Genomic DNA, 25,982 nt, shown 5'->3' with positions numbered 1-25,982 from the left:
GAGGAGGAGGTGATTGTGGGGCACAGAAGAGAGACACCTAAGACAAATTTCCTGCATTGCACAATTTTGCTGAAAGTTGGTGCCTTTTGAAAATTTTCACTGAAATATAGGTTTTTTTTTCTTCAACAGACACAGACAGACCAAAATGAATAAGCCAGACCCAAGCTATCAGTTTGTGTAAAACTGAAAGATGATCTATTCACTCCAGCCATTAATGATCTCATGTTTTGGCCCCCATGATCAGTATCTGCACAGAAGATAAATAGCCTGTAAGCTCTGTGGTCTGGGTTGCCCACCTCATAGTAACTGGATCCCTGAGACTGAAGGTAAAGTCCCCCTCACCTCTTCCCCATTCTTATGGTGTGTGTGTGAGGGTCCACTCTACTATGGGCTGTAGGTCATTCTTCTACATCCCTGTCTCCCATCCACATCTCCTTTACCTCTCAGCACAGGGTCCTCTATTTCTTCACAAAGCTCCAATGAGGGCCTAGATTTCTTGGTCCTCGATGACTTCTGAACAGAGACCATATATCTGGGATTATTTGTAGTTTCAAACATTGTGTCCCACTGCAAGATGCTGTGTCCCATTTTTTTATATTGAAAAATATGGTCACTCTCATTTTGGAAAAAATAGCATAATAATTATATATTACTATTTATTGTGCTTGGTGTCTTAACATACTTTATACCTCATTTAGTCCTCACAAAATCCGTATTATATTGGTAATGTTATTATCTCCATTTTTTCAGATGAAGAACCTGAAGCTCAGAGTTGAATCACCTGCCAAAGGACACAGAGCTAGTCTAGGTCTGTAATGCAGACTCAGTTATGATTCATTTCAAAGCCTGTCCCATTGTATTATCTTATTAAGGCTTAATACTTACATAATAAAATAGTTACTACCATTCACTGAGCACCTATTTTGTACCAGGTACTGTAGCGGAGGTTTCTACATGCATTATTCTCATTTAATTATCATAACGCTAAGACTTTGGTACTATTATGATCCCCATTTTTTCAGGTGAGCAAAAAGAGGTACGTAAATGTTAAATAAGTTGCCCAAAGTAGATAGGTGGTAGCCATGGGTTTGTAATTTGAATCTGGAACTGTCTGACTTGAATACCTGTCTTTTTAGCCATTGCATTTTGGTACAGCTACATAACATCTATCGTGTAGACAGAGTACCAATATGTAGTTATGATTCATATCACCATTTGACAGATAAGAAACTGAGGCTGAGAGGGGTTAAATAACTTGTCAAAGGTCACATATTAAGTAAGTGTCAGACAGAGGATATAGAGAGGCTGCTGGTAGAGTAGAAACAGGAAAGACTGACTTTGCAGTATAGGTCAACCTGGATCTGATTCATGAGAAGCACTTCCCATTTCTCTGCAGGTTCTCCCTACCAAGGTCTTGTAAGCACTTGCAACTATAGGTGGCCCACTGGCTAGACAGAAAAAAACATTCTATGCCTAAGCACTCTCCAAGGGAGAAGAAAACACTTAATTCTTAATTTAAAATATAATCAGAAGCTAGGGGGATTGCGAGGAAAAATGGCGGCGTCAGGTAAGCCTCTGTAAAAGCTCCCCTGGAATTTACAAAGAATCGAACAACAAAAACTACACAAACGACTCCCTCCACAGCAGACAGGCAAGACGAAGAGGCCCACTACCGAAGTCACCTACAGGTGGGAGATTCACGCCAGCGGGGGGAGGAGGAAAGGGAGAAGTGCGGAGATGGAGCCGCAAATGTACGGGACGCAGACCTAGCTCAGTGCTTTGAGCTCGCTGCTTCCCGGAACTACTGCAGTTGTGGGAGAAGGAAGAACTCGGACTGCTAGGGCGCCGCCTATGGCCCACATGGCTGAGGGGACAGCATATAACACGGATGAACCCAATGTTCATGGCACAGACCTCGGAGCAAAGACTGAGGGAAGAAGGCTGAAAACGGTGATTTAAGCCCTCACTGCCGAGCAAAGAATGGAAGCCTTAGGCACTGAGACAAGCCGCCCCCTCCCTACCCTCTCAAAGCTTGCCCTGCCCCAACCTGCCCGGTTCTAGAAGCGGAACGGTAGCAGTGTCAGATCAAAAGAACAGAATATTTGCTGTTCTGAGAACTGGGGACCACAGACACAAATTTGCAGCCCAACTAGTTAAGGCAAAGGGGAAGGAGCTGTGGAAGCAGGACTGGCTATGGTAGTGGTCGCCGCCATTGCTCTGGGCCACCTCTCACAACTCACCCCACCCCTGACTCCACCTTTGGGCAGATCCCTGCAGGAGTAAACAGAACTGCTGAAACATACAGGCTCCGAATCTGGAGCTGGAAGAGCTTTGCAACATCAAAAGCTCTCCGCATACCCACCAGAATACTGCGCCCTGTGACCTAGATGAACTATTAACAAAGGAGAAGCCCGTTTCCCAGGGAATCCCCCCATTGTGTGAGAAGCTGGAATAGTGCAGAGAAAACATAGCACTACCGTGTGGGAGAAGAAAAATAAGCTGCAGTTGGAGAAAAAATAAAACATTCTACCAACAAGTACTGGAAAACAAAAAAAAAGACCGCTTCGTATCAACCTGTTGCAGAAGCCACTCCTGTAGATGTCTAGGAAGAGAAATAGTAAACCAGTAATTGCCATGAATAACCAAGGCAACAAGGTAGCTCAGAAAGAAAGTGAAAAATCTCCAGAAAAGGCACTTAAAGATTCAGAAATATGTGACTTAAATGACAGAGAATTCAAAATTGCAGTTCTGAAAAAACTCAACAAGATGCAAGAAAACACAGATAGGCAGTTAAATGAACTCAGAAACACAATCAAAGAACAGCATGAGCATTTTACGAAAGAGATTGATATTTTAAAAAAGAACTAAACAGAATTTCTGGAGATTCAGAACTCAATAGAAGAAATTAAGAATGAAATAACCATCTTAGGTAGTAGAGTTAACCTGATAGAGGAAAGAATCAGTAACATGGAAGATAGAAACCTGGAAATGACACGGATGGAAGAAGAAAGAGACTTGAGACTTAAAAGAAATGAAAGAACTCTACAAGAACATTCTGATTCCGTCAGAAAGAGCAATATAAGAATAATGGGCATACCAGAAGGAGAAGAAAGAGAGAAGGGAACAGAGAATATATTCAAACAAATTGTCGATGAGAATTTCCCAAATATGTGGACAGAACTGGACCCTCGAATCCAAGAAGCAAATAGAACATCTAATTACCTCAATCCCAAAAGGCCTTTTCCAAGGCACATTGTATGAAGCACTCTAAAATCAACGACAAACAAAGAATCCTCAAGGCAGCCAGGAAAAAGAAGACGGTAACTTACAAAGGAAAGCCCATTGGATTTTCACCCGATTTTTCAGCAGAAACACTACAAGCCAGGAAGGAGTGGAACCAAATATTAAAACTATTGAAAGAGAGAAATCATGAGCAAAGAATAATATATCCAGCAAAGATATCCTTTAGATATGAAGGAGGAATAAAGACCTTACCAGACATACAGAAGCAGAGGGAATTTTCTAATACACAACCTGCATTACAAGAAATACTAAAGGAGGCTATTCGACAACCATCAATGGGGACAATTTGTGGCAACCAAAACACAAAAAGGGGGAGAGTAAAGGCCTGAACCAGAATATGGGAATGGAGAAAGAAGTGTGCTGAAACAAATAGAATACTCTAAATATCAAACTTGTTTTACGTATACTAAAGGGAAATCACTAAAAAGAAATGCAGAACTGAAAAATATACTGTAATAAAAGAAGAAACAGAGGGAAACATCACAGAATACCAACACACAGAAATAATAGACATCAACAAAAAGGCAAAGAAACAATGGAGGCACACCATTACCAGAAAACTAAAGATAGAATGACAGGAATCCTCACATATCAATAATCACCCTAAATGTAAATGGACTGAACTCACCAATAAAAAGGCACAGAGTAGCAGATTGGATCAAAAAAACTAAAGACAACCATATACTGTCTCCAAGAGACACATCTCAGCTACAAGGACAAGCATAGACTCAAAGTGAAAGGGTGGAAATTGACTCTCCAAGCAAATGGTATCCAGAAAAAATCAGGTGTAGCCATAATGATATCTGACGAAACTTACTTCAAGGTGAAAAAGACAACAAGGGAAAAATGGACATTTCATAATGTTGAAGATGACTATACAACAAGAAGACATAAGAGTCATCAATATTTATGCCCCAAATCAGGGAGCACTCAAATATCCCAAGCAACTACTAACAGAACCAAAGGGAGAAATTGACCAAAACACAATTATACTAGGGGACTTAAATACATCATTGACAGCTATGGATAGATCATCCAAACAGAAAAAAAATAACAAAACAGCAGTCCTAAATGACAAATTAGATGAAATGGACATAATTGACAGTTATAGAGCACTTCATCCTAAAACATCAGACTATACATTCTTTTCTAGTGTACACGGAACATTCTCAAGGATAGATCATATATTGGGACATAAAATCAGTCTCAGCAAATTTTAGAAGATTGAAAACATACCAAGCATATTCTCTGATCACAAGGCTTTGAAATTGGATATCAACTGCAAAAAGAAAGCACGAAAAAACACAAATACATGGAGATTAAACAACATACATTTAAAGAACGACTGGGTTAAAGAAGAAATTAGAGTAGAGATCAAAAGATACATAGAAACAAATGACAATGAAAATACATCCTACCAAAATTTTTGGGATGCAGCGAAAGCAGTTTTAAGCCGGAAATTGATCTCATTACAGGCCTATCTCAAGAAACAAGAAAACTCCCAAATAAATAACCTCATGTTACACCTTAAAGAACTAGAAAAAGAAGAACAAGTAAAACCCAAGGTCAGCAGAAGAATGGAAATAACAAAAATTAGAGCAGAACTAATTGAAATAGAGAACAAAAAGACAATCGAAAAAATTAATGTGACAAAGAGCTGGTTCTTTGAGAAGATTAACAAAATTGACAAACCCTTGGCTCGACTCACTAAGATAAAAAGAGAGAATACACTAATTAACAAAATCAGAAACGAAAAAGGGGAAGTTATCACGGACACCGCAGAAATACAAAGGATCATCCAAGAATACTATGAAGGAGTATATGCCACCAAATTCAACAACCTAGAAGAAATGGACAACTGCTTAGAAACATATAGCCTTCCAAGGCTGAACCATGAAGAACTGGAAAATCTAAACAGACCGATCACCAGTAACAAAATTGAATCAGTCATACAAAACCTTCCCAAAAGCAAAAGTCCAGGACCAGATGGTTTCACTAGTGAATTCTACCAAACCATCAAAGAGGATCTAATACCAATCCTGCTCAAACTCTTCCAAAAAATTGAAGAAGAGACAGTACTCCCTAACTTATTTTATGAGGCCAACATTACCCTGATACCAAAACCTGGTAAGGACAGCACAAAAAAAGAAAACTACAGACCAATGTCTCTGATGAATACCGATGCAAAAATCCTAAATAAAATTCTAGCAAATCATATGCAACAATGCATTAAAAAGATTATTAATCAGACCAAGTGGGGTTCATCCCGGGGGCACAAGGATGGTTCAACATCCGCAAATCCATCAATGTGAAACATCACATAAGCAAAATAAAGGACAAAAATCATATGATTATATCCATTGATGCAGAAAAAGCATTTGACAAGATACAACATCCATTTATGATTAAAACACTTAAATAAAATCAGGATAGAAGGAAAATACCTTAACATAATAAAGGCCATATATGACAAGCCCTCAGCTAATCTCATAATTAATGGAGAAAAACTGAAGCCCTTTGCTCTACGTTCAGGAACACGACAGGGCTGTCCCCTATCACCTCTGCTTTTCAACATAGTGTTGGAAGTCCTTGCCAGAGCAATCAGGCAAGAGAAAGAAATACAAGGCATCCAAATTGGGAATGAAGAAGTTAATTTATCACTCTTTGCAGATGACATGATGCTATATATAGAAAACCCTAAAGAATCCACCAAAAAGCTATTAGAAACAATCAACGAATACATTAAAGTTGCTGGCTACAAAATCAATGTACAAAAGTCCCTTGCTTTCCTATATACTAACAATGAAATCTCAGAAAAAGAAATAGAAAACACAATTCCTTTTGCAATTGCAGCAGAAAGAATAAAATACCTAGGAATAAACTTAACCAAGGATGTGAAAGACGTATATGCTGAAAAGTATAAGACATTTTTGAAAGAAATTGAAGAAGACACAAAGAAATGGAAAGTCATTCCGTGCTCATGGATTGGAAGAATCAACATAGTTAAAATGGCCATATTAACCAAAGCAATGTACAGATTCAATGCAATTCCCATCAAAATCTCAATGGCATTTTTTAAAGAAATAGAAGAAAAAATCATCAGATTTCTTTGGAAACACAAAAGACCCTGAATAGCCAAAGCAATCTTAAGAAAAAAGAACAATAATGGAGGTATCACACTTCTTTACTTTAGCTTGTACTACAGGGTTGCAATAATCAAAGCAGCATGGTATTGGCAGAAAAACAGACACAGAACAATGGAATAGAATTGAGAACCCATATATAAAACCACATAAATATGGACAGATAATTTTTGACAAAGAAGCTAAAAACATACAATGGAGCAAAGATAGCCTCTTCAATAAATGGTGCTGGGAGAATTGGATAGCCACGTGCAAAAGAATGAAACTGGACTGCTATTTGTCACCATGTACCAAAGTTAATTCAAGGTGGATCAAAGACTTAAGCCTAAGACCTGACACCATAAACTGCATAGAATAAAACATAGGTACTAATCTTATGGACCTTGGGTTCAAAGAGCATTTTATGAATTTGACTCCAAAGGCAATGGAAGTAAAAGCTAAAATAAACGAATGGGATTATATAGAACGTAAAAGCTTCTGCACAGCAAAAGAAACCATTGACAAAATAAAGAGGCCACCAACTGAATGAGAGAAGAGTTTTTCAAATAGTGCCTCTGATAAGGGGCTAATATCCAAAATATACAAGGAACTCATGCAACTCAACAGCAAAAAAACAAACAACCCAATTGAAAAATGGGCAGAGGACTTGAAGAGACATTTCTCCAAAGAGGACATACAAATGGCAAATAGACATATGAAAAAATGCTCAACATCACTAATCATCAGAGAAATGCAAATAAAAACCACAATGAGATATCACCTCACCCCAGTCAGAATGGCTATTATCAACAAGACAAATAGTAACAAGTGTTGGAGAGGCTGTGGTGAAAAAGGAACACTCATACACTGTTGGTGGGAATGCAGACTGGTGCAGCCGTTATGAAAGGTAGTGTGGAGGTTCCTCAAAGAATTACGAATAGAATTGCCGTATGACCATGCAATCCCTCTCCTGATTATCTACCCAAAAAATCTGAAAACATTTATAGATAAAGACATGTGTGCTCCAATGTTCATTGCAGCTTTGTTTACGGTGGCCAAGACATGGAAACAACCAAAATGTCCTTCGATAGATGAATGGATAAAGAAGTTATGGTATATATGCACAATGGAGTACTATTTGGTGGTAAGAAAAGATGATATAGGAACATTGTGACAACATGGATGGATCTTGAGAGAGTAATGCTGAGTGAAATAAGTCAGACAGAAAAAGCAGAGAACCATGTGATTTCACTGATATGTGGTATATAAACCAAAAACAACAAAAGAACAAGACAAACAAATGAGAAACAGAAACTCATAGACACAGACAATGGTTTAGTGGTTACCAGAGGGTAAGGGGGGTGGGGGGTGGGAGATGAGGGTAAGGGGGATCAAATATATGGTGATGGAAAGAGATCTGACTCTGGGTGGTGAACACAGAATGGGATTTATAGATGATGTAATACAGAATTGTACACCTGAAATCTATGTAATTTTACTAACAATAGTCACTCCAATAAATTTAAAAAATAAATTAAAAAATATATATAATCAAAGGTAGTTTTTTACTCTCCATCATGTTCCTCAATGCAAGGTAGAGTAAACACAAATTATAGAGAGCACATCTCCAGTATCATTGCAGTTTGCAAGGAAAGCAATATTTTGCCCCGAGAAAATAATGCTTGGTTCTCTGTCACTAAAATTAAGAAAGCTATAAATGCATTTTAATTATAATAAATGTATTGAGGTTTGAAACAGATACCAAATAACAGTCAATTTTACTAAAGCGAGACTGTTAGATTTAAGAAATCTAATATCTCACAGGTCATTTCTGCATGTCCAAAATGTAGGGAAGAAAGTTGAGGCACTTGTCTGAATAACTGAACAGAAATTAGCCAGGCAATTCCTTTCATTTTTTCCTTCCTTTTCTCACATATACACAGTTGGGATATGCATATTCAAAGAGGATAATGGAATACTGTAAGTTCAAAGGCAAACAGTTCTGATTTCAAACCCTGGCTGTGCCATTCATTAGTTTGGCAACCTGGTCACTTTAGCTTTTTGAGGCTTACTTTCACTGATCTGCACAATGAGGCTATTAAAATCTACCAGAAGGAATTATTGTGAAAATTAAACCTGATAATATACGAAAAGTGGCCAGCACAGAAAGTGCTCAATAAATGGGAAATGTTACTGTTGTTATTACATCAAATTGTTGGTATTAGAACTAGAGGCATATTTAATCATGCACAGTAAAATCGTTTGGTTTAAGTCCAGCAATTTCAGTTGTGAGCACTCAGTGACAGCTGCAACCCAAACCTTTGTCTTTCCAAATATCTCTAGCGCGGAATGTCTCAACCTCAGCACCCTTGACATTTGGGGCTGAATAATTCTTTGTTGTGGAGGGGAAACTAGTGGGGGTTGTTGTTTACATTATAGAGTATTTAGAACCATCCCTAATCTATCCCACTAGATGCCAGTAGCACTCCATATGTCCTGACAATAAACATATCTGTAGACTTTGCCAAATGTCCCCCAAAGGACAAAATGGCCTTATGACAACCTCTGCAGTCTTCCTGTGCCCTATAACCTGCCCAAACTGTTCTTTTCCTTTTCTGAGGTGAATATATATATATATATATATATATATATATATATATATATATATATATATATATATATATATATATATTGCATGATATAATATGGCTTTGTGTTCTCTAATTGTATCACACTATTAAATCTTATCTTCCAAATAAATTTTTTTTTCCCCAAGTTTTAAAATTTATTTCTCATCCTTATTTACATGTATTTAAGGTCTTGATATTATTGCTGTTGATGTTCTTTTTTTTTTTAATTAAATTTATTGGGGTGACAATTGTTAGTAAAATTACATAGATTTCAGGTGTACAACTCTGTATTACATCATCTATAAATCCCATTGTGTAAGTTTCTTGATGGCAAGAAATTGTTTTTCTATTGTTTCATCCAAAGATTGTGGCATAAAATAGACAAATAGGAACCCAGCAAAGATACATTTATTTGCTCATTTTATCATTCATTTTACACGAAGCATTTATTAAGTGCCTTTATGTACCAGACACTTTACTAGAGCTGCACATGCAGGAAAAGAAGACACAGCCCCTACCTTTGAGGAGTTCATAGTTTAAGGGAAGTTATGAGAAAGATTAGTATGTTGTGGTATTTGCTGCCATAAAAGTAGCAAATAAGAGTGGCACTTACCTCAAACTGGGAAAGAGAAGGAAGGCCTTCCTGAGAAGGCAAAGTTTGAGCTGAGTTTTGAAGGATGAGTATGTGTTAGTCAGATTGGGAGCACTGATTTTGGATAACTAGCAATTTGTTAGATGCTTTTGTACTATGAGTTTAATGAATACATTTCACAGACCTTTGACTCTTCAGCAGAAAATGTATTTTTTAAAAATCTCTGTGGCCCAGAAAGCTAATTGGAAGAAGAATGTTTTGCAAAACTGGTGTGCATATGCACAAGCATGTACACACTAATGACACTATGGGAAGGAGGCTGCTAGCATTTGCTGGCCTGGCCATCTCTCCCCGTAGAAATACTCCTAAATTAAAGGAAAAGGTTACATTATTGTGGTTGCCAGTTTAGATTGACTGTGCTGTGCTTTGATTGACTTTATCTATCATGATTGATCAGTTGGGGGCCTTTTGAGTATGATTATAAGATGTGTCATCAGACAATTTTATTCCTTTTGGGAGCGTAACCTTAAAGTAAAAAGTGCTTAGTTCATTTTGTCAAATATTCAGTTTAATTGATTTTTTTCAAGTGAAAATATTTAGTTTCTGTCAACTTAGGAGAGCAAGGGGAGGGAGTGATCTGGAATACACCGCGAGTCTCAAACTTTACATCTCATGACTTCAGGGAGCCTGGAGTCCATGGAAGCAAGTTCAAACTTCTAAAGGATCAATTCCCATTCTATTTTATTAGAAACCATTCCATAAAGAAAGTATCAATGGCAAAAAAACTCACTTAGCTTCTCTAGGATCTCCTCATCTGTCATCTTGGATTTTTTCCTTTGCCGATCTGTGTTTCTATACAAAGTATTGGAATTGGCGTTTTCAGCAGAAGGCGGTGTGACCTCTTTATTTGGTGCTGCTGGCGAAGCAATGGATTCAACCACAGAACGGGTGTAGATCTTCAAGACAAGAAAAAGAAGTTCTACAATTAAAACAGCAAGGCAAGGGAAATGTGTGAAGTCAAGACACCGTTCAATCAATGAGATTTTTAAAAAAATCAACACAAATTTTTAAAGCAATTTCAGGTTCACAGCAAAATTGAGAGGAAGGTACAGAGATTTCCCATACACCCTCTGTCCCCACACATGCATAGCTTCACCCATGATCAAGATCCCCTCAACACAGTGGTAAATTTGTTACAATTGATGAACCTACACTGATACATCATAATCACCCAAAGTCCATAGTTTACACACGGTTCATTCTCAGTGTTGTACAATCTATGGGTATGGGTTTTGACAAATGTATAATGACAGGTATCCATCATTATGGTATCATGCAGAGTATTTTCATTGCCCTAAAAATCCTCTATATTCTGCGTATTCATCCCTCCTCCGATCCTGCCCCCCCAACCCTCAATGGATTTTTAAAGACAAGTCATTTCTATTAAAAAAATAACTTTAAGTTGCTTCAAGTAAACTGTCCTTGAAAGCTCTCAGGATCTACTCCTTTGAGACCCTCATACATGCTGTGTTAATTCTGGTACTGGTACCTCTGCTTATGCAAGTCTTCCTACCTGATTCACATGGATTTTCTTCTCTATCTTAACCTCTGCAGCAGTTTTATAACTTAGCATTTACTCGTATATTGTTTGGTATTATTCTCTAATTGTCATGTGGTAATCTTTTATCCTCAAGTTCTGGAAACATAGTAGATTCTCAGTAGGTACTAGTTGATTAACTGGATTCTGACTCTATGACTGTTCCAAAGGACATTGTTTGAATCATTTGGCATACTCATTTGTGACTTACTGATTTTGTATGTTCTGGTCTTGGTGCAATAACTGGTGGGGGCTCATTGTCATCTTCGTCTTCCTCTTCTTCATCTTCTTCTTCAGACACAGGAGGAGCTAAGGGAGGCTCTGAGGCTGTTTTTGTACTCTTAGGACAAAAACAAAGTTAAAAGACAAAGTATTAACTCCTCATTGTTTTCCTTCAGAAACAAGACAAGGGAAATGAAATATTTACACATGTTGGGATAGGAGGGAACTGCATCTTTTACAAGAAGCAGAACTATCTACAATTTGGTGACCAGGACCTGTCCACATTCAGAGGTAAATTCAGGTAATGGTATAAACAGCATGAAATTTTAAAAGTATATATATATATATATATTTATTTTCCATTGAGCTAGAAAACAGTGAGCTATTCATTTATGATTTTAAAGTTCAACGTTTTTGAAATCAATGAATATATATTTTAAAAATCAAATTAATCACTATTAGAGCTTTGAATTTATGCTGGGAAGATTGTCAATTGGTTGACTGACAGGTTGTCAACCAGAAAAGGGCTATTTTGTGTCTAAAGATCAGAGCATGCATATGGATATAGTATTAATACAGCTCTGCAAATACTCACTAAGTACAAGCAAGCCCATAAATGTTTCTTCCCTGTTCAGCATCCTGGAAAGAAGCACTCAGAGAATAACAGACATGAAGATCAAGGAATGCCCATCTACATAAATAATTATTCAATCTTAACCAACAGGCAAATGGTGATTTGCAATGTTAAAAAATGCAATTAGACCAGCATCAAAAATAACAACAGCAACCATACTATCTATGGTCAGTTCTTGACCATTCATGTTAATACAGGGGTAAAAGTTACTAAAGCTGGATTTTGAAAGAACTATGGCCATAGTTCTCAAACTGGGGTCCCCAAATCAGCATCATCTGCATTTTCAAAGAACTTGTCAGAAATGCAAATTCTCAAGTTCTGTCCAGATCTATGAATTAGAAACTCTGGGAGTGAGGCTTTACAATCTGTATTATAACAAGCCTTCCAGATGATCCTGATACAGACTCAAGTTTAAAAACAACTGAACCATGCTATAGACCTGTGCTGTTCAATATGGCAGCCACTAGCCATACATGGCTATTGAACACTTATGATTAGCTAGTCTGAATTGAGGTGGGTTGTAAGTGCAAAATGCATACCAGATATTAAATAGGCAATATGAATAAAATTGTAAAATATTTTCTTATTGCTTTTCATAGAGTATATGTTGACATGACAATATTTTGAATATATTGTGTTGAATAAAATATTTTATTAAAATCAATTTCACCTATTTCATTTTACTTTTATAAATGTGGCTACTAGAAAATTTATTATATTTCTGTTGGAAAGAACGATTACAAATGTTTCTTTGATTCTTTGGTTTTGTTTGTGTATGTGTACTTATTTATTTATTTGTTATTTATTTATGCCTTCAGGTATACTGGCTCTGGCTAATCATAAGTAGGATTTTCATTTCTTGAGAACAAAACTTCTGAGGCAGATACAGGCAGCCTACTGATAGACTATTACATCAAAGGACCTCAGTCTATGATCAAAAGTTTACTGTAGATTTTCCACAATCATATATAAACCTACGGTGGAATAATAAGGTGTAGCCGCATATCTGATCTGATCAGGTTTGTCTATTGTTAGAAGGACAACAACTTACAGTTTATAAATAAGTATTTGAGATAATATTAAATTGCCCTGATATACATACTGAGTGGTTTATAGATTGAAGTGGATATGCTTACTTGTTATTGGCTTTCTTATTTATATATCTATATTTATTCTTAATTTAGCCCAAACAGCTAGGCTATTATATTGTATTGTGGCTGTGTAGATAGCAAAATATGTTAACAATATTAAGTTTTCAGATAAAAAAATCAGTTTCTTATTGTGAAAAGTTAACTCTTCAGAGCATCTCAATGGGCACAGGGAGAAATTGCTTTTGAGTTATTGGTATTTGCTTTGATATTATATTGTGCCAGAAAGTTCTGCTCTATTTTACACCAACCTGGATCAAAAATGTACTTAATTCCTGTTCCTTGATAAAAAGGCAGAACATGCATATAAACTGACTACTTTTTATATGGCAAACAAAGATATTTTATCTATTAGGCAATATGAACCATGTGCAGGGATAATAAGCTTTATGTGGGTCTATAAAAATGTTTTAAGTCAGAAATAAACCATTAACTCCAAAATGCCATTAATCTAAATTAATGTCTAATTAAATGTCTATTACGTATATCTCAATTTAACTAGTCATTTAAATTTAGTATTTATAGGAATTTCATTGCATCAAAAACAAATTGTAAAAAAAACAAAAACAAATTGTAGGTTAGATTGTCTTATTTAGCAACAATTCTTGAGTATTAATAATGATTTCCAATAAATTATACCTAACGGTAAGTTAAATGTTACATGTAATCAAACAATTTCAAAATCAATATTTTAAAAATCACTTTAAAACAAGGTAGTTACAAAATAGTCACGGGGATGTAAAGTACAGTATAGGGAATATAGTCAATAACATAGTAAAAACTATGCACAGTGAATGTGGGTTCCAGACTTATGGGGGAACACTTGATAGATTTTATAAATGTCTAACCACTATGCTGTACACCTGAAACTAATATAAAATAGTATTTATTTTCAAATATAATTGAAAAACAAAAATTTTAAAAAGTTTACAGCAATATATAAAGTAGGGTATAAGAGCCCTTTAATATATTTGATGCAATGTATCACATGGCTTTCATAAGTGAGAGTGCATATACTGCCTATGAGGTTCTAAAAATGGCCCTTGTGGTGAATATAATGGGCCAAGGTCTAGGTTTCTAGGCCCAGCCCTCAGACTAATACAAAGACCAATCAGTGCCTACTGGTGAAGAGGTAACCTTGCACATCTCAATTTTTGCTATTTTACTGGAGAAGATCCACTTGCAAATTTCACTGACTGTTTCTTAACCTTCACTATTCTTATTTCATATGGGGGACATTCTCCATCTCCATGTGTGGACTAAGGAAGTATTAGGAAAACTAAAGGATTTTATCCTCTGAACGTTTGTAGGCGAGAAGGAAGACAGATGTTTCTGTTCCTCTGGAAACAAACACTATGCTGCCACATCAGTTGTTTGGTTGGAAAGAATATATGGCCTGCAGTGGAAATTTTGTTTTGGATGATAGTTGGGCCAGAGAGCATTAACTACCCAGCAATATATCTATAACATGAGTCCTTGGTACTGAGAACTGAAATTAACACAATTTCCTGCCCTTATGTTAAATAATACTGGGGCAGGCATACTTTTCTATCTCTGTGTCAATAATATTGGGAATGGACATACTTTGATTTCCATGTATTAAATAATATCAAAATAGAGCATATTTTCTTGTTTTTATTATAAACAGTACGAGAATAAACAAAAATAAACTTTCTTAAATAAATATTTGTTCTTGGAAGACAAGGCTGAACCAAGTGAAGTACTTTGCTTTTTAAGAATAACAGCCTGTTGGATTGCCAGTCAAGATGGCAGAGTAGGCAAATACTGGGCTTATCACCTCTCACAACCACAGCAAAATTACAACTAAACTATAGAACAACCATCTTTGATAATAGCCTGAAGTCTAGTTGAACTGATGTCCTATCTCTAAGGACATACAGAAGAAGCCACTTTGAGACTAGTAGGAGGGGCAGAGATAAAGAACAAGCTGGTCAGATATCCCTTCTGTGATCTTTAAAAATTGGGAGGGACATCTCAGCTGCAGATGTCTTCCCTGAAGGAGCCAGGGGCCCAGCCACACACCAGGATGCATAGCCTAGGCTTCCAATTCCAGGGAGAAAAGTCCCCATAATTTCTGTCTCTGAAAACTAGCAGAGATTTTCGTTGAGTGAGAAAAAGGGTGGCTGCAGTTCCAGGTGCTCCTCTTAAATGACCCATGCACAGATTTACCCGCTGATGGACTCAGACACTCTGAGCTCCAGTGCTGAGGCAGCAGCTCAAAAGGCACCAGGAACAGACAGACAGGGAGGAACTGAATTGTCTGGTTTCGGGGTGAGGGTTAGAGGGGCAGCTTTCACCAGGATAGTGGAGCTGGTAGAAGCCATTGTTTCTTTGTTGCACCCTCCCCCCACCCAGCATTCAGATACAGGTGGGCATCATATCTCATTCTCCATCAATGTGGCTAACACTGCTCTTCCCACCCTGGTGATTCCCTGAGACCCTGCTCCACCCAAATTTCAGGCACACCCAAAACACTTCCAGTGTCGTTTCTGTACAAATGGCCTGTCTTGGATCATGCTGCTGACTTTCTGAAAACCTCTCAAAGATTCACAAAACCCAAACAAGCAGCATCCAGCTTCAGCATACCCCATACCTCTAGCTGAGCAGCCCTAATGCTAGCATTATTGAAAACAAGCCTTGGTTCATGGCTTGGCCTCTCAAGGTGCCTCCAAACCTAGCAAGGGCAGTGGCCATCTGTGGACTGCTTTCTGGCTCATGCCAGGTGGACCTGAGCAGGGCACATGCTGCAACTGAAGTTGGCCTGTGGTGGGGGCCCTAACAGGAGGCCCTGGGGTTGGCATGCCCAGTGGCCAGCTTTGGACAGAGCTTGAGCATCACCAGGCTACCTGTAAGGATGACACACCCAAAAGGCAGACACGGCAGGAACCAGAGTTCTGCTAATGTGAATCCTGCTCCATAGCATCAATCCCTGCACAGCAGCTCCTCCATTGTATTTATGGACAGTCCTCAAAACCAATCAACTCAAGGGTCAGTCCCTCCCATTGACTTGCAAACAGCAACCAAGGCTCAACTACAACAGGAGGGCCCACACCACCCACACAAGGGACACCCCTGTAGCACTGGGATCAGGTGACCAGGGAGATTGCAACACTGAGCCCCACAGGATACTTACTAACAAGGCCACTATACTAAGACTGGGAGGCATAGTAGCCCTTCTTAATACATAGAAACAAACACAGGGAGACAGCCAAGATAGGGAGAGAAAGAAACATGTCCAAAATAAAAGAACAGAACAAAGCTCCAGAAAAGGAACTAAACAAAGTGGAGATAAGTGATCTACCAGATGCAGAGTTCAAAACACTGGTAATTAGGATGCTCAGTGATCTCAGGGAGAACTTCAACAAAGAGATAAGAAACATAAAAATGGAGATAGAAAACAAACAAAAAAAAAGCCATTCAGAAATGAAAACTCCAATAACTGAAATGAAGAATATGTTAGAGAAAATCAACAACAGATTAAATGAAGCAAAGGATCAAATCAGTGATTTAGAAGATAAGGTAGCAGAAAATACCAAATGAAAATAGCAAAACAGTAAAGAGAATACAAGAAAAATGAGAAGAGTTTAAGGGGCCTCTAGGACAACATCAAGCATACCAAAATTCAAATCATAGGGGTACCAGAAGTAGAAGAGAGACAGCAAGGAATTGAAAACCTATTTGAAGAAATAATGATGGAAAACTTCCTTAACATGGTGAAGGAAATAGATCTACAAGCCAAGGAAGTGCAGAGAGTCCCAAATAAGATGAACCCAAAGAGGCCCACACCAAGACATATCATAATTGAAATACCAAATGTTAAAGACAAAGAGAGAACCTTAAATGCAGCAAGTGAAAAGCAGTTAGTTAACTACAAGGGAGCTCCCAAAGCCTGTCAGCCGATTTCTCAACAGAATATTTGGAGGCCTGAAGGGATTGGCACAGGATATTCAAAGTGATGTAAAGCAAGAACAGAAAGCCAAGATTACCCAGGAAAGCCATCATTTAAATCGAAGGACAGATTAAAACTTCCAGACAAGAAAAATCTAAATGAGTTCATCACTATTAGACGAGTATTATAAGAAATGTTTAGGGTTTCCGGGAAAATGGCGGCGTGAGGTGAGCCTATGTAAAGCTCCCCTGGAATTTACAACGAATCGAACAACAAAAACTCCAAAAAGGACTCCCTCCACAGCAGACAGGCAAGACGAAGAGGCCCACTACCGACCGAAATCACCTACAAGTGGGAGATTCGCGCGAGTGGAGGGAGGAAGAAAGGGAGAAGTGCGAAGACGGAGCCGCGCTGGCGCAGGACGCAGACCTAGATCAGTGCTCCGAGCTCGCTGCTTCCCAGAACTACCGCAGCTGCGGGAGAGGGAAGAACTCGGACTGCTAGGGCTCCCCTTGTGGACCACAGGACTGAGGGGGCAGCATAAAACACGGCTGAACCAAAAGCTCACGGCAGAGACCTCGGAGAAAAGACTGAGGGAAAAAGGATGAAAACGGTGGTTTAAGCCCTCACTGCCGAATAGAGAATGGAGCCGGACGCATGAGACTAGCCGCCCCCTCCCTACCCTCCCAGAGCTCGCCCCACCCCCACCTGCCCGGTGCTAGAAACGGAACAGTAGCAGTTTCAGAGCAAAAGAACAGAATATTTGCTGTTCTGAGAACTGTGGACCACAGACACAAATTCACAGCCCAGCGTGTTCTGGCAAAGGGGAGGGAGCTGTGTAAGCAGGACTGGCTGTGGTGGTGGGTGCCTCCATTGCACTGGGCCACCTCTCACAACTCACCTGGCCCCTGGCCCCACCTATCTGGCAGATCCCTGCAGGAGTAAACAGAACTGCTGAAACATACGAGCTCCGAATCAGGAGCTGGAAGAGCTTTGGACATCAAAAGCTCTCCGCATACCCACCAGGACACTGCGCCTGGTGAACTAGATGAACTATTAACAGAGGAGAAGCCCGTCTCCGAGGGAAACCCCCATTGTGTGAGAATCTGGAATAGTGCAGAGAAAACATAGAACTACCGTGTGGGAGAAGAAAAATAAGCTGGAGTAGGAGAAAAAAATAAAACATTCTACCAACAAGTACTGGAAAACAAAAAGACTGCTTCCTATCAACCTGTTGCAGAAGCCATTCCTGTAGATGTTTAGTAAAAGAAATAGTAAACCAGTAATTGCCATGAATAACCAAGGCAACAAGATAGCTCAGAAAGAAAGTGAAAAATCTCCAGAAAAGGCACTTAAAGATACAGAAATATGTGACTTAAATGACAGAGAATTCAAAATTCCAATTCTGAAAAAACGCAATGAAATACAAGAAAACACAGATAGGCAGATAAATAAACTCAGAAACACAATCAAAGAACAGCATGAGCATTTTACGAAAGAGATTGAAATTATAAAAAAGAACCAACTAGAATTTCTGGAGATTAAGACCTCAACAGAAGAAATTAAGAATGAAATAACCAGCTTAGGAAGTAGAGTTGACAGATAGAGGAAAGAATCAGTGACATGGAAGATAGAAACCAGGAAATGATACGGATGGAAGAAGAAAGAGACTTGAGACTTAAAAGAAATTAAAGAACTCTACAAGAACTTTCTGACTCCATCAGAAAGAGCAATATAAGAATAATGGGCATACCAGAAGGAGAAGAAAGAGAGAAGGGAACAGAGAATATATTCAAACAAATTGTTGATGAGAACTTCACAAATATGTGGACAGAACTGGACCCTCGAATCCAAGAAGCAAATAGAACACCTAGTTAACTCAATCCCAACAGACCTTCTCCAAGGCACATTGTATTGAAGCTGTCTAAAATCAACGACAAAGAAAGAACACTCAAGGCAGTCAGGAAAAAGAAGACGGTAACTTACAAAGGAAAGCCCATTAGATTATCATCAGATGTTTCAGCAGGAACTCTACAAGCCAGGAGGGAGTGGAACCAAATATTCAAACTATTGAAAGAGAGAAATCATGAGCCAAGAATAATATATCCAGCAAAGATATCCTTTAGATATGAAGGAGGAATAAAGACCTTTCCAGACATACAGAAGCTGAGGGAATTTTCTAATACACGACCTGCATTACAAGAAACAATAAAGGAGGCTATTTGACCACCATCAACGGGGACAATTTGTGGCAACCAAAACTCAAAAAGGGGGAGAGTAAAGGCCTGAATGGAATATGGGAATGGAGAAAGTAAGTGAGCTGAAGAAAATGGAATACTCTAAATATCAAACTTTCTTTTAGATAAACTTAAGGGTAACCACTCAAAATAAATCCAGAACTGAAATATATACTGTAATAAAAGAAGAAACAGAGGGAAACATCATAGGATACCACCACACGGAAATAATAGACAAAAACAAAAAGGCAAAGAAACAATGGAGACACAGCCTTATCAGAAAACTCAAGATAGAATGATAGGAAATCCTCACATATCAATAATTACTCTAAATGTAAATGGTCTGAACTCACCAATAAAAAGGCACAGAGTAGCAGACTGTATCAAAAAACTAAATCCAACCATACGCTGTCCCAAGAGACACATCTCAGCTACAAGGACAAGCATAGACTCAAAGTGAAAGAGTGGAAATTGACACTCCACGCAAATGGTACCCAGAGAAAATCAGGTGTAGCCATAATGATATCAGATGAAATAGACTTCAAGGTGAAAAAGATAACAGGGGACAAAGATGGACATTTCATAATGGTGAAGGGGATTGTACAACAAGAAGACATAACAGTCATCAATAGTTATGCCCCCAATCAGGGAGCACCGAAATTTATGAAGCAACTGCTAACAGAACTAAAGGGAGAAATTGACGAAAACACAATTATACTAGAGGACTTAAATACATCATTGACACCTATGGATAGATCATCCAAACAAAAAATAAACAACGAAATAGCAGCCCTAAATGACACATTAGATGAAATGGACATAACTGACATTTATAGAGCACTTCATCCTAAGACATCAGACTATACATTCTTTTCTAGTGTACACGGAACATTCTCAAGGATAGACCATATATTTGGACATAAAATCAGCCTCAGGAAATTCAAGAAGATTGAAATCATACCAAGCATATTCTCTGATCACAAGGCTTTGAAATTGGATATCAGCTGCAAAAGAAAGTGGGAAAACCACAAATACATGGAGATTAAACAACATACTTTTAAAGAACGACTGGGTCAAAGAAAAAGTTAGAGGAGAGATCAAAATATACATAGAAACAAATGACAATGAAAACACATCCTACCAACATTTTGGGATGCAGCGAAAGCAGTTTTAAGAGGGAAATTGATCTCATTACAGGCCAATCTCAAGAAACAAGAAAACTCCCAAATAAATAACCTCATGTTACACCTTAAAGAACTAGAAAAAGAACAACAAGTAAAACCCAAGGTCAGTAGAAGAATGGAAATAACAAAAATTAGAGCAGAACTAAATGAAATAGAGAACAAAAAGACAATAGAAAAAATTAATGTGACAAAGAGCTGGTTCTTTGAGAATATTAACAAAATTGACAAACCCTTGGCTAGACTTACTAAGATAAAAAGAGAGAACACACTAATTAACAAAATCAGAAACGAAAAAGGGGAAGTTATCACGGACACCACAGAAATACAAAGGATCATCCAAGAATACTATGAAGGACTATATGTCACCAAATTCAACAACCTAGAAGAAATGGACAACTTCTTAGAAACATATAGCCTTCCAAGGCTGAACCGTGAAGAACTGGAAAATCTAAACAAACCAGTCACCAGTAACGAAATTGAATCAGTCATCCAAAACCTTCCCAAAAGCAAAAGTCCAGGACCAGATGTCTTCACTAGTGAATTCTACCAAACCTTCAAAGAGGATCTAATACCAATCCTGCTCAAACTCTTCCAAAAAATTTAAGAAGAGACAGTACTCCCTAACTCATTTTAAGAGGCCAATATTACCCTGATACCAAAACCTGGTAAGGACAGCACAAAAAAAGAAAACTACAGACCAATATCTCTGATGAATACCGATGCAAAAATCCTAAATAAAATTCTAGCAAATCGAATACAATAATGCATTAAAAAGATTATTCATCAAGACCAAGTGGGGTTCATCCCCGGGGCACAAGGATGTTTCAACATCCGCAAATCCATCAATGTGATACATCACATAAACAAAATAAAGGACAAAAATCATATGATTATATCCATTGATGCAGAAAAAGCATTTGACAAAGTACAACAGCCATTTATGATTAAAACACTTAATAAAATAGTTATAGAAGGAAAATCCCTTAACATAATAAAGGCTATATATGACAAGCCCTCAGCTAATCTCATAATTAATGGTGAAAAACTGAAGCCCTTTGCTCTACGTTCAGGAACACGGCAGGGCTGTGCCCTATCACCTCTGCTTTTCAACATAGTGATGGAAGTCCTTGCCAGAGCAATCAGGCAAGAGAAAGAAATAAAAGGCATCCAAATTGGGAATGAAGAAGTTAAATTGTCACTGCAGATGACATGATGTTATATATAGAAAACCCTACAGAGTCCATCAAAAAGCTATTAGAAATAATCAACGAATACAGTAAAGTTGCTGGCTACAAAATCAACGCACAAAAGTCCATTGCCTTCCTATATACTAACAATGAAATCTCAGAAAAAGAAATACAAAAAACAATTCCTTTTGCAATTGCAGCAAAATGAATAAAATACCTAGGAATACACTTAAGCAAGGATGTGAAAGGACTATATGCTGAAATCTATAAGACATTTTTGAAAGAATTTGAAGAAGATACCAAGAAATGGAAAGACATTCCGTGCTCATAGATTGGAAGAATCAACATAGTTAAAATGGCCATATTACCCAAAGCAATATACAGATTCAATGCAATCCCCATCAAAATCCCAATGGCATATTTTAAAGAAATAGAACAAAAAATCTTCAGATTTCTTTGGAACCACAAAAGACCCCGAATAGCCAAAGCAATCTTAAGAAAAAAGAACAGCAGTGGAGGTATCACACTTCCTGACTTTGGCTTATACTACAGGGCTACAATAATAAATAAAACAGCATGGTATTGGCAGAAAAACAGACACATAGACCAATGGAATAGAACTGAGAACCCAGATATAAAACCACGTAAATATGGACAGATAATTTTTGACAAAGAAGCTAAAAACATGCAATGGAGCAAATACAGCCTCTTCAATAAATGGTGCTGGGAGAATTGGATAGCCACATTCAAAAGAATGAAACTGGACTGCTATGTGTCACCATGTACTAAAATTAATTCAAAATGGATCAAAGACTTAAGCATAAGACCGGACACAATAAACTGCGTAGAAGAAAACATAGGTACTAAACTTATTGACCTTGGGTTCAAAGAGCATTTTATGAATTTGACTCCAAAGGCAATGGAAGTAAAAGCTAAAATAAACAAATGGGACTATATGAAACTTAGAAGCTTCTGCACAGCAAAAGAAACCATCGACAAAATAAAGAGGCCACCAAATGAATGGGAGAAGATTTTTGCAAACTGTGCCTCCAATAAGGGCCTAATATCCAGAATATTCAAGTAACTCATGCAACTCAACAACAAAAAAACAAACAACCCAATTGAAAAATGGGCAGAGGACTTGAAGAGACATTTCTCCAAAGAGGACATACAAATGGCCAATAGAAATACGAAAAAATGCTCAACATCACTAATCATCAGAGAAATGCAAATCGAAACCAAAATGAGATATCACCTCACCCCAGTCAGAATGGCTATCATCAACAAGACAAATAGTAACAAGTGTTGGAGAGGCTGTGGATAAAAAGGAACCCTCATACACTGTTGGTGGGAATGCAGGCTGGTGCAGCCGTTATGGAAGGCAGTGTGGAGGTTCCTCAAAAAATTATGAATAGAATTGCCATATGACCCAGCAATCCCTCTCCTGGGTATCTACCCAAAAAATCTGAAAACATTTAGAGATAAAGACACGTGTGCTCCAATGTTCATTGCAGCTTTGTTTATGGTGTCCAAGACATGGAAACAACCAAAATGTCCTTCAATAGATGAATGGATAATGAAGTTGTGGTATATACACACAATGGAATACTATTCGGCAGTAAGAAAAGATGATATAGGAACATTTGTGACAACATGGATGGATCTTGAGAGTGTAATGCTGAGCGAAATAAGTCAGACAGAAAAAGCAGAGAACCATGTGATTTCACTGATATGTGGTATATAAACCAAAAAGAACAAAAGAACAAGACAAACAAATGAGAAACAGAAACTCATAGACACAGACAATAGTTTAGAGGTTACCAGAGGTTAAGGGGGGTGGGGGGTGGGAGATGAGGGTAAGGGGGATCAAATATATGGTGATGGAAGGAGAACTGACTCTGGGTGATAAACACACAATGGGATTTATTGATGATGTAATACAGAATTGTACACCTGAAATCTATGTAATTTTACTAACAATTGTCACCCCAATAAATTTAATAATAATAAAAAAGAAATGTTCAAGGGACTTCTTTAATATGGAAAGAAAAAAAAAGATAAAAAAATGAATAATAAAATGGCAATAACTACGTATCTATCAACAATTACTTAAATGTAAATGAAGCAAATGTTTTAGTCAAAACATAGGGTAGCTGAATGGATTAGAAAACCAGACCCTTACATATGTTACCTACAAGAGATTCACTTCAGATTGAAAGAAATACACAGACTGAAATTAAAGGGATGAAAAAAAGATATTTCATGAAAATAGAAATAACAACAAAAAACTGGTGTCGCAATAATTATACCAGACCAAACAGACTTTAAATCAAAGGCTATAACAAGAGGTAAAGACGGACCCAGTAATTCTACTTCTGGGTATTTATCTGAAGAAACCCAAAACACTACTTCGAGGGGATGAAGGCATCCAATGATTGCTGCATTGTTTACAAGGGCCAAGATGTGGAGTCACCCTGGTTGTCTGTTAATGGATGGATGAATATAGAGGAGGTTGTACACATATACAATGAACTATTGCTAGACTATGGAACGGAATCGGTTTTTGCCATGTGTGGTGGCATGATTGGAGAATATCCACAGTAAAAGAAGATGCAATGTTATTTTGCTTATATAGGGAATCTGAAGAACAAAGTAAACAAACAAAAGAGAAACAAACTCATAGATACAGAGAACATTTTGATGGTTACCAGATGGGTGGGGCGGGGTTGAGGATGGGTTAGAAAAGGAAAGGGGTTAAGAAGTGCAAATTGGTTGTTACAAAGCAGTCATGGGGGTGTTAAATGGGTACTAGATCTGTCAGGGTGATAGATGCGAGGGGGATTGAGGCGCAGGGTGAAAAAGGTGAAAAGATTAACAAGTACTTGTTGGTAGTTACAAAATATTCATGGAGATGTAAAGTAAAGCATAGGGAATACAGTCACTAATATAGGGCAAGGTGGGTATTCGACTAGTGAGGGTGGAATCAGTGCATAAATTACATAAATGTCTAATCACTATGCTGTACACCTGAAATTAATATAAAATAATACTGAATGTCAGTTGGAATTGAAAAATTAAAAAGGGGGAGAAAGATGAACAGGAATAAGGATCAAAAAATTTGCATCTCCTGAAAGATAACATTCCTATCTTTTTGGCCACCCACATATCATTCTAAGCCTACAATCATCTTTCACTTCAACCTCCAATCAATAACTTAAACATCTTGGGAATTTGAACAATCTCCATTCCTACTGCCACTATCCCATTTAGGGATTTATTACCTCTGGCCTGGAGGTTTGCAATATTCCCCCAACTGGTTTCCCTTCATCCAGTCTCACCTGTCCTTAATTCATTCTGGACGTTTGCTGTCAGATCATTCTTCCCAAAGTATAAATTTAATCATTAACTTTCCTGTGCCAGAAAACTTCAAGGGCTTTCCACTGTACACAGAAAAATTCCCAGATTCCTTAGAATGCCATTTAAGGGCATCTATGATTTGGCTCCACCTTAACTTCCAATTCTTAATTCCTATGATTCCCTTTCTTGCATTACAGTCTTCATTCAAACGCACCGCCCTCTCTGAGATCCTTGCTTTCCTCAGGATTATGTCCTTTCTCAGGCTTTTCCTTTTGCTTAAAATGCCCTTGCCCATCTTCACAGATTCAAATCCATCTGACCTTTAAGATCTAGCTCAAATGCTACCTTTTATTTACATGAACCATTTTCTAACTCAACTTTTTAATAAATATGCACAAAATACTACTTTGAACAAGGCACTGAGCTTAAGCACTTGGAGACAAGGGCCTGCTTCTTTTTCCCTCCCCAGCTAAAAATAATCTCTTCTCTGACTTCTCATAGCTAATGGACATATTTTATGGTATGTAACATGATCCATATTGTGTTGAGCTTGTTTATGTTCATACTTTTCTTCTCTTACCAGACTGAGCTCCAAATTCACGAGTGTTTTTAAGGAAGCAATTAATAAATGTATGTTAAATGCATGAATATCCAGTGGTTTTATCTCCAAACATTGAGATCATCATACTTTTTTTCTGATTTGATAGAATATTTTGATCATTATATAGACTCAGTTTTAATTCAACAAGCAAAACAATAGAAGCAAGCTTAAAAAAAGATACTGTCTGATCCGGATCAAAAAGGCGGCATGAGGTGAGCCTCTGTAAAGTTCCCCTGGAATTTACAACTGATCGAACAA

General features: G+C 37.7%; 1 protein-coding gene across 21 annotated transcripts in view; it reads right to left on the bottom strand.

The window, feature by feature from the left end:
* Positions 1 to 25,982, bottom strand: part of PAK3 (p21 (RAC1) activated kinase 3) — a 408,807-nt gene that overhangs the window by 109,927 nt on the left and 272,898 nt on the right. For all 21 annotated transcript variants that reach the window (XM_088794993.1, XM_088794997.1, XM_088794991.1 and 18 more), the window contains 2 exons: positions 11,456 to 11,584; positions 10,438 to 10,603 (listed from right to left, as the gene is read on the bottom strand). In XM_088794993.1, the coding sequence (XP_088651119.1) occupies positions 10,438 to 10,603; positions 11,456 to 11,584 (295 nt within the window). The remainder of the gene's footprint in view (positions 1 to 10,437; positions 10,604 to 11,455; positions 11,585 to 25,982) is intronic.

This window comes from Rhinolophus sinicus, chromosome 18, assembly GCF_057876585.1.
Source record: "Rhinolophus sinicus isolate RSI-liver-muscle chromosome 18, RSI-T2T, whole genome shotgun sequence".
NCBI lineage: Eukaryota > Metazoa > Chordata > Mammalia > Chiroptera > Rhinolophidae > Rhinolophus > Rhinolophus sinicus.
Note: the sequence above shows the minus strand (reverse complement) of the source record. Positions and strands in the feature narration are given on the sequence as shown.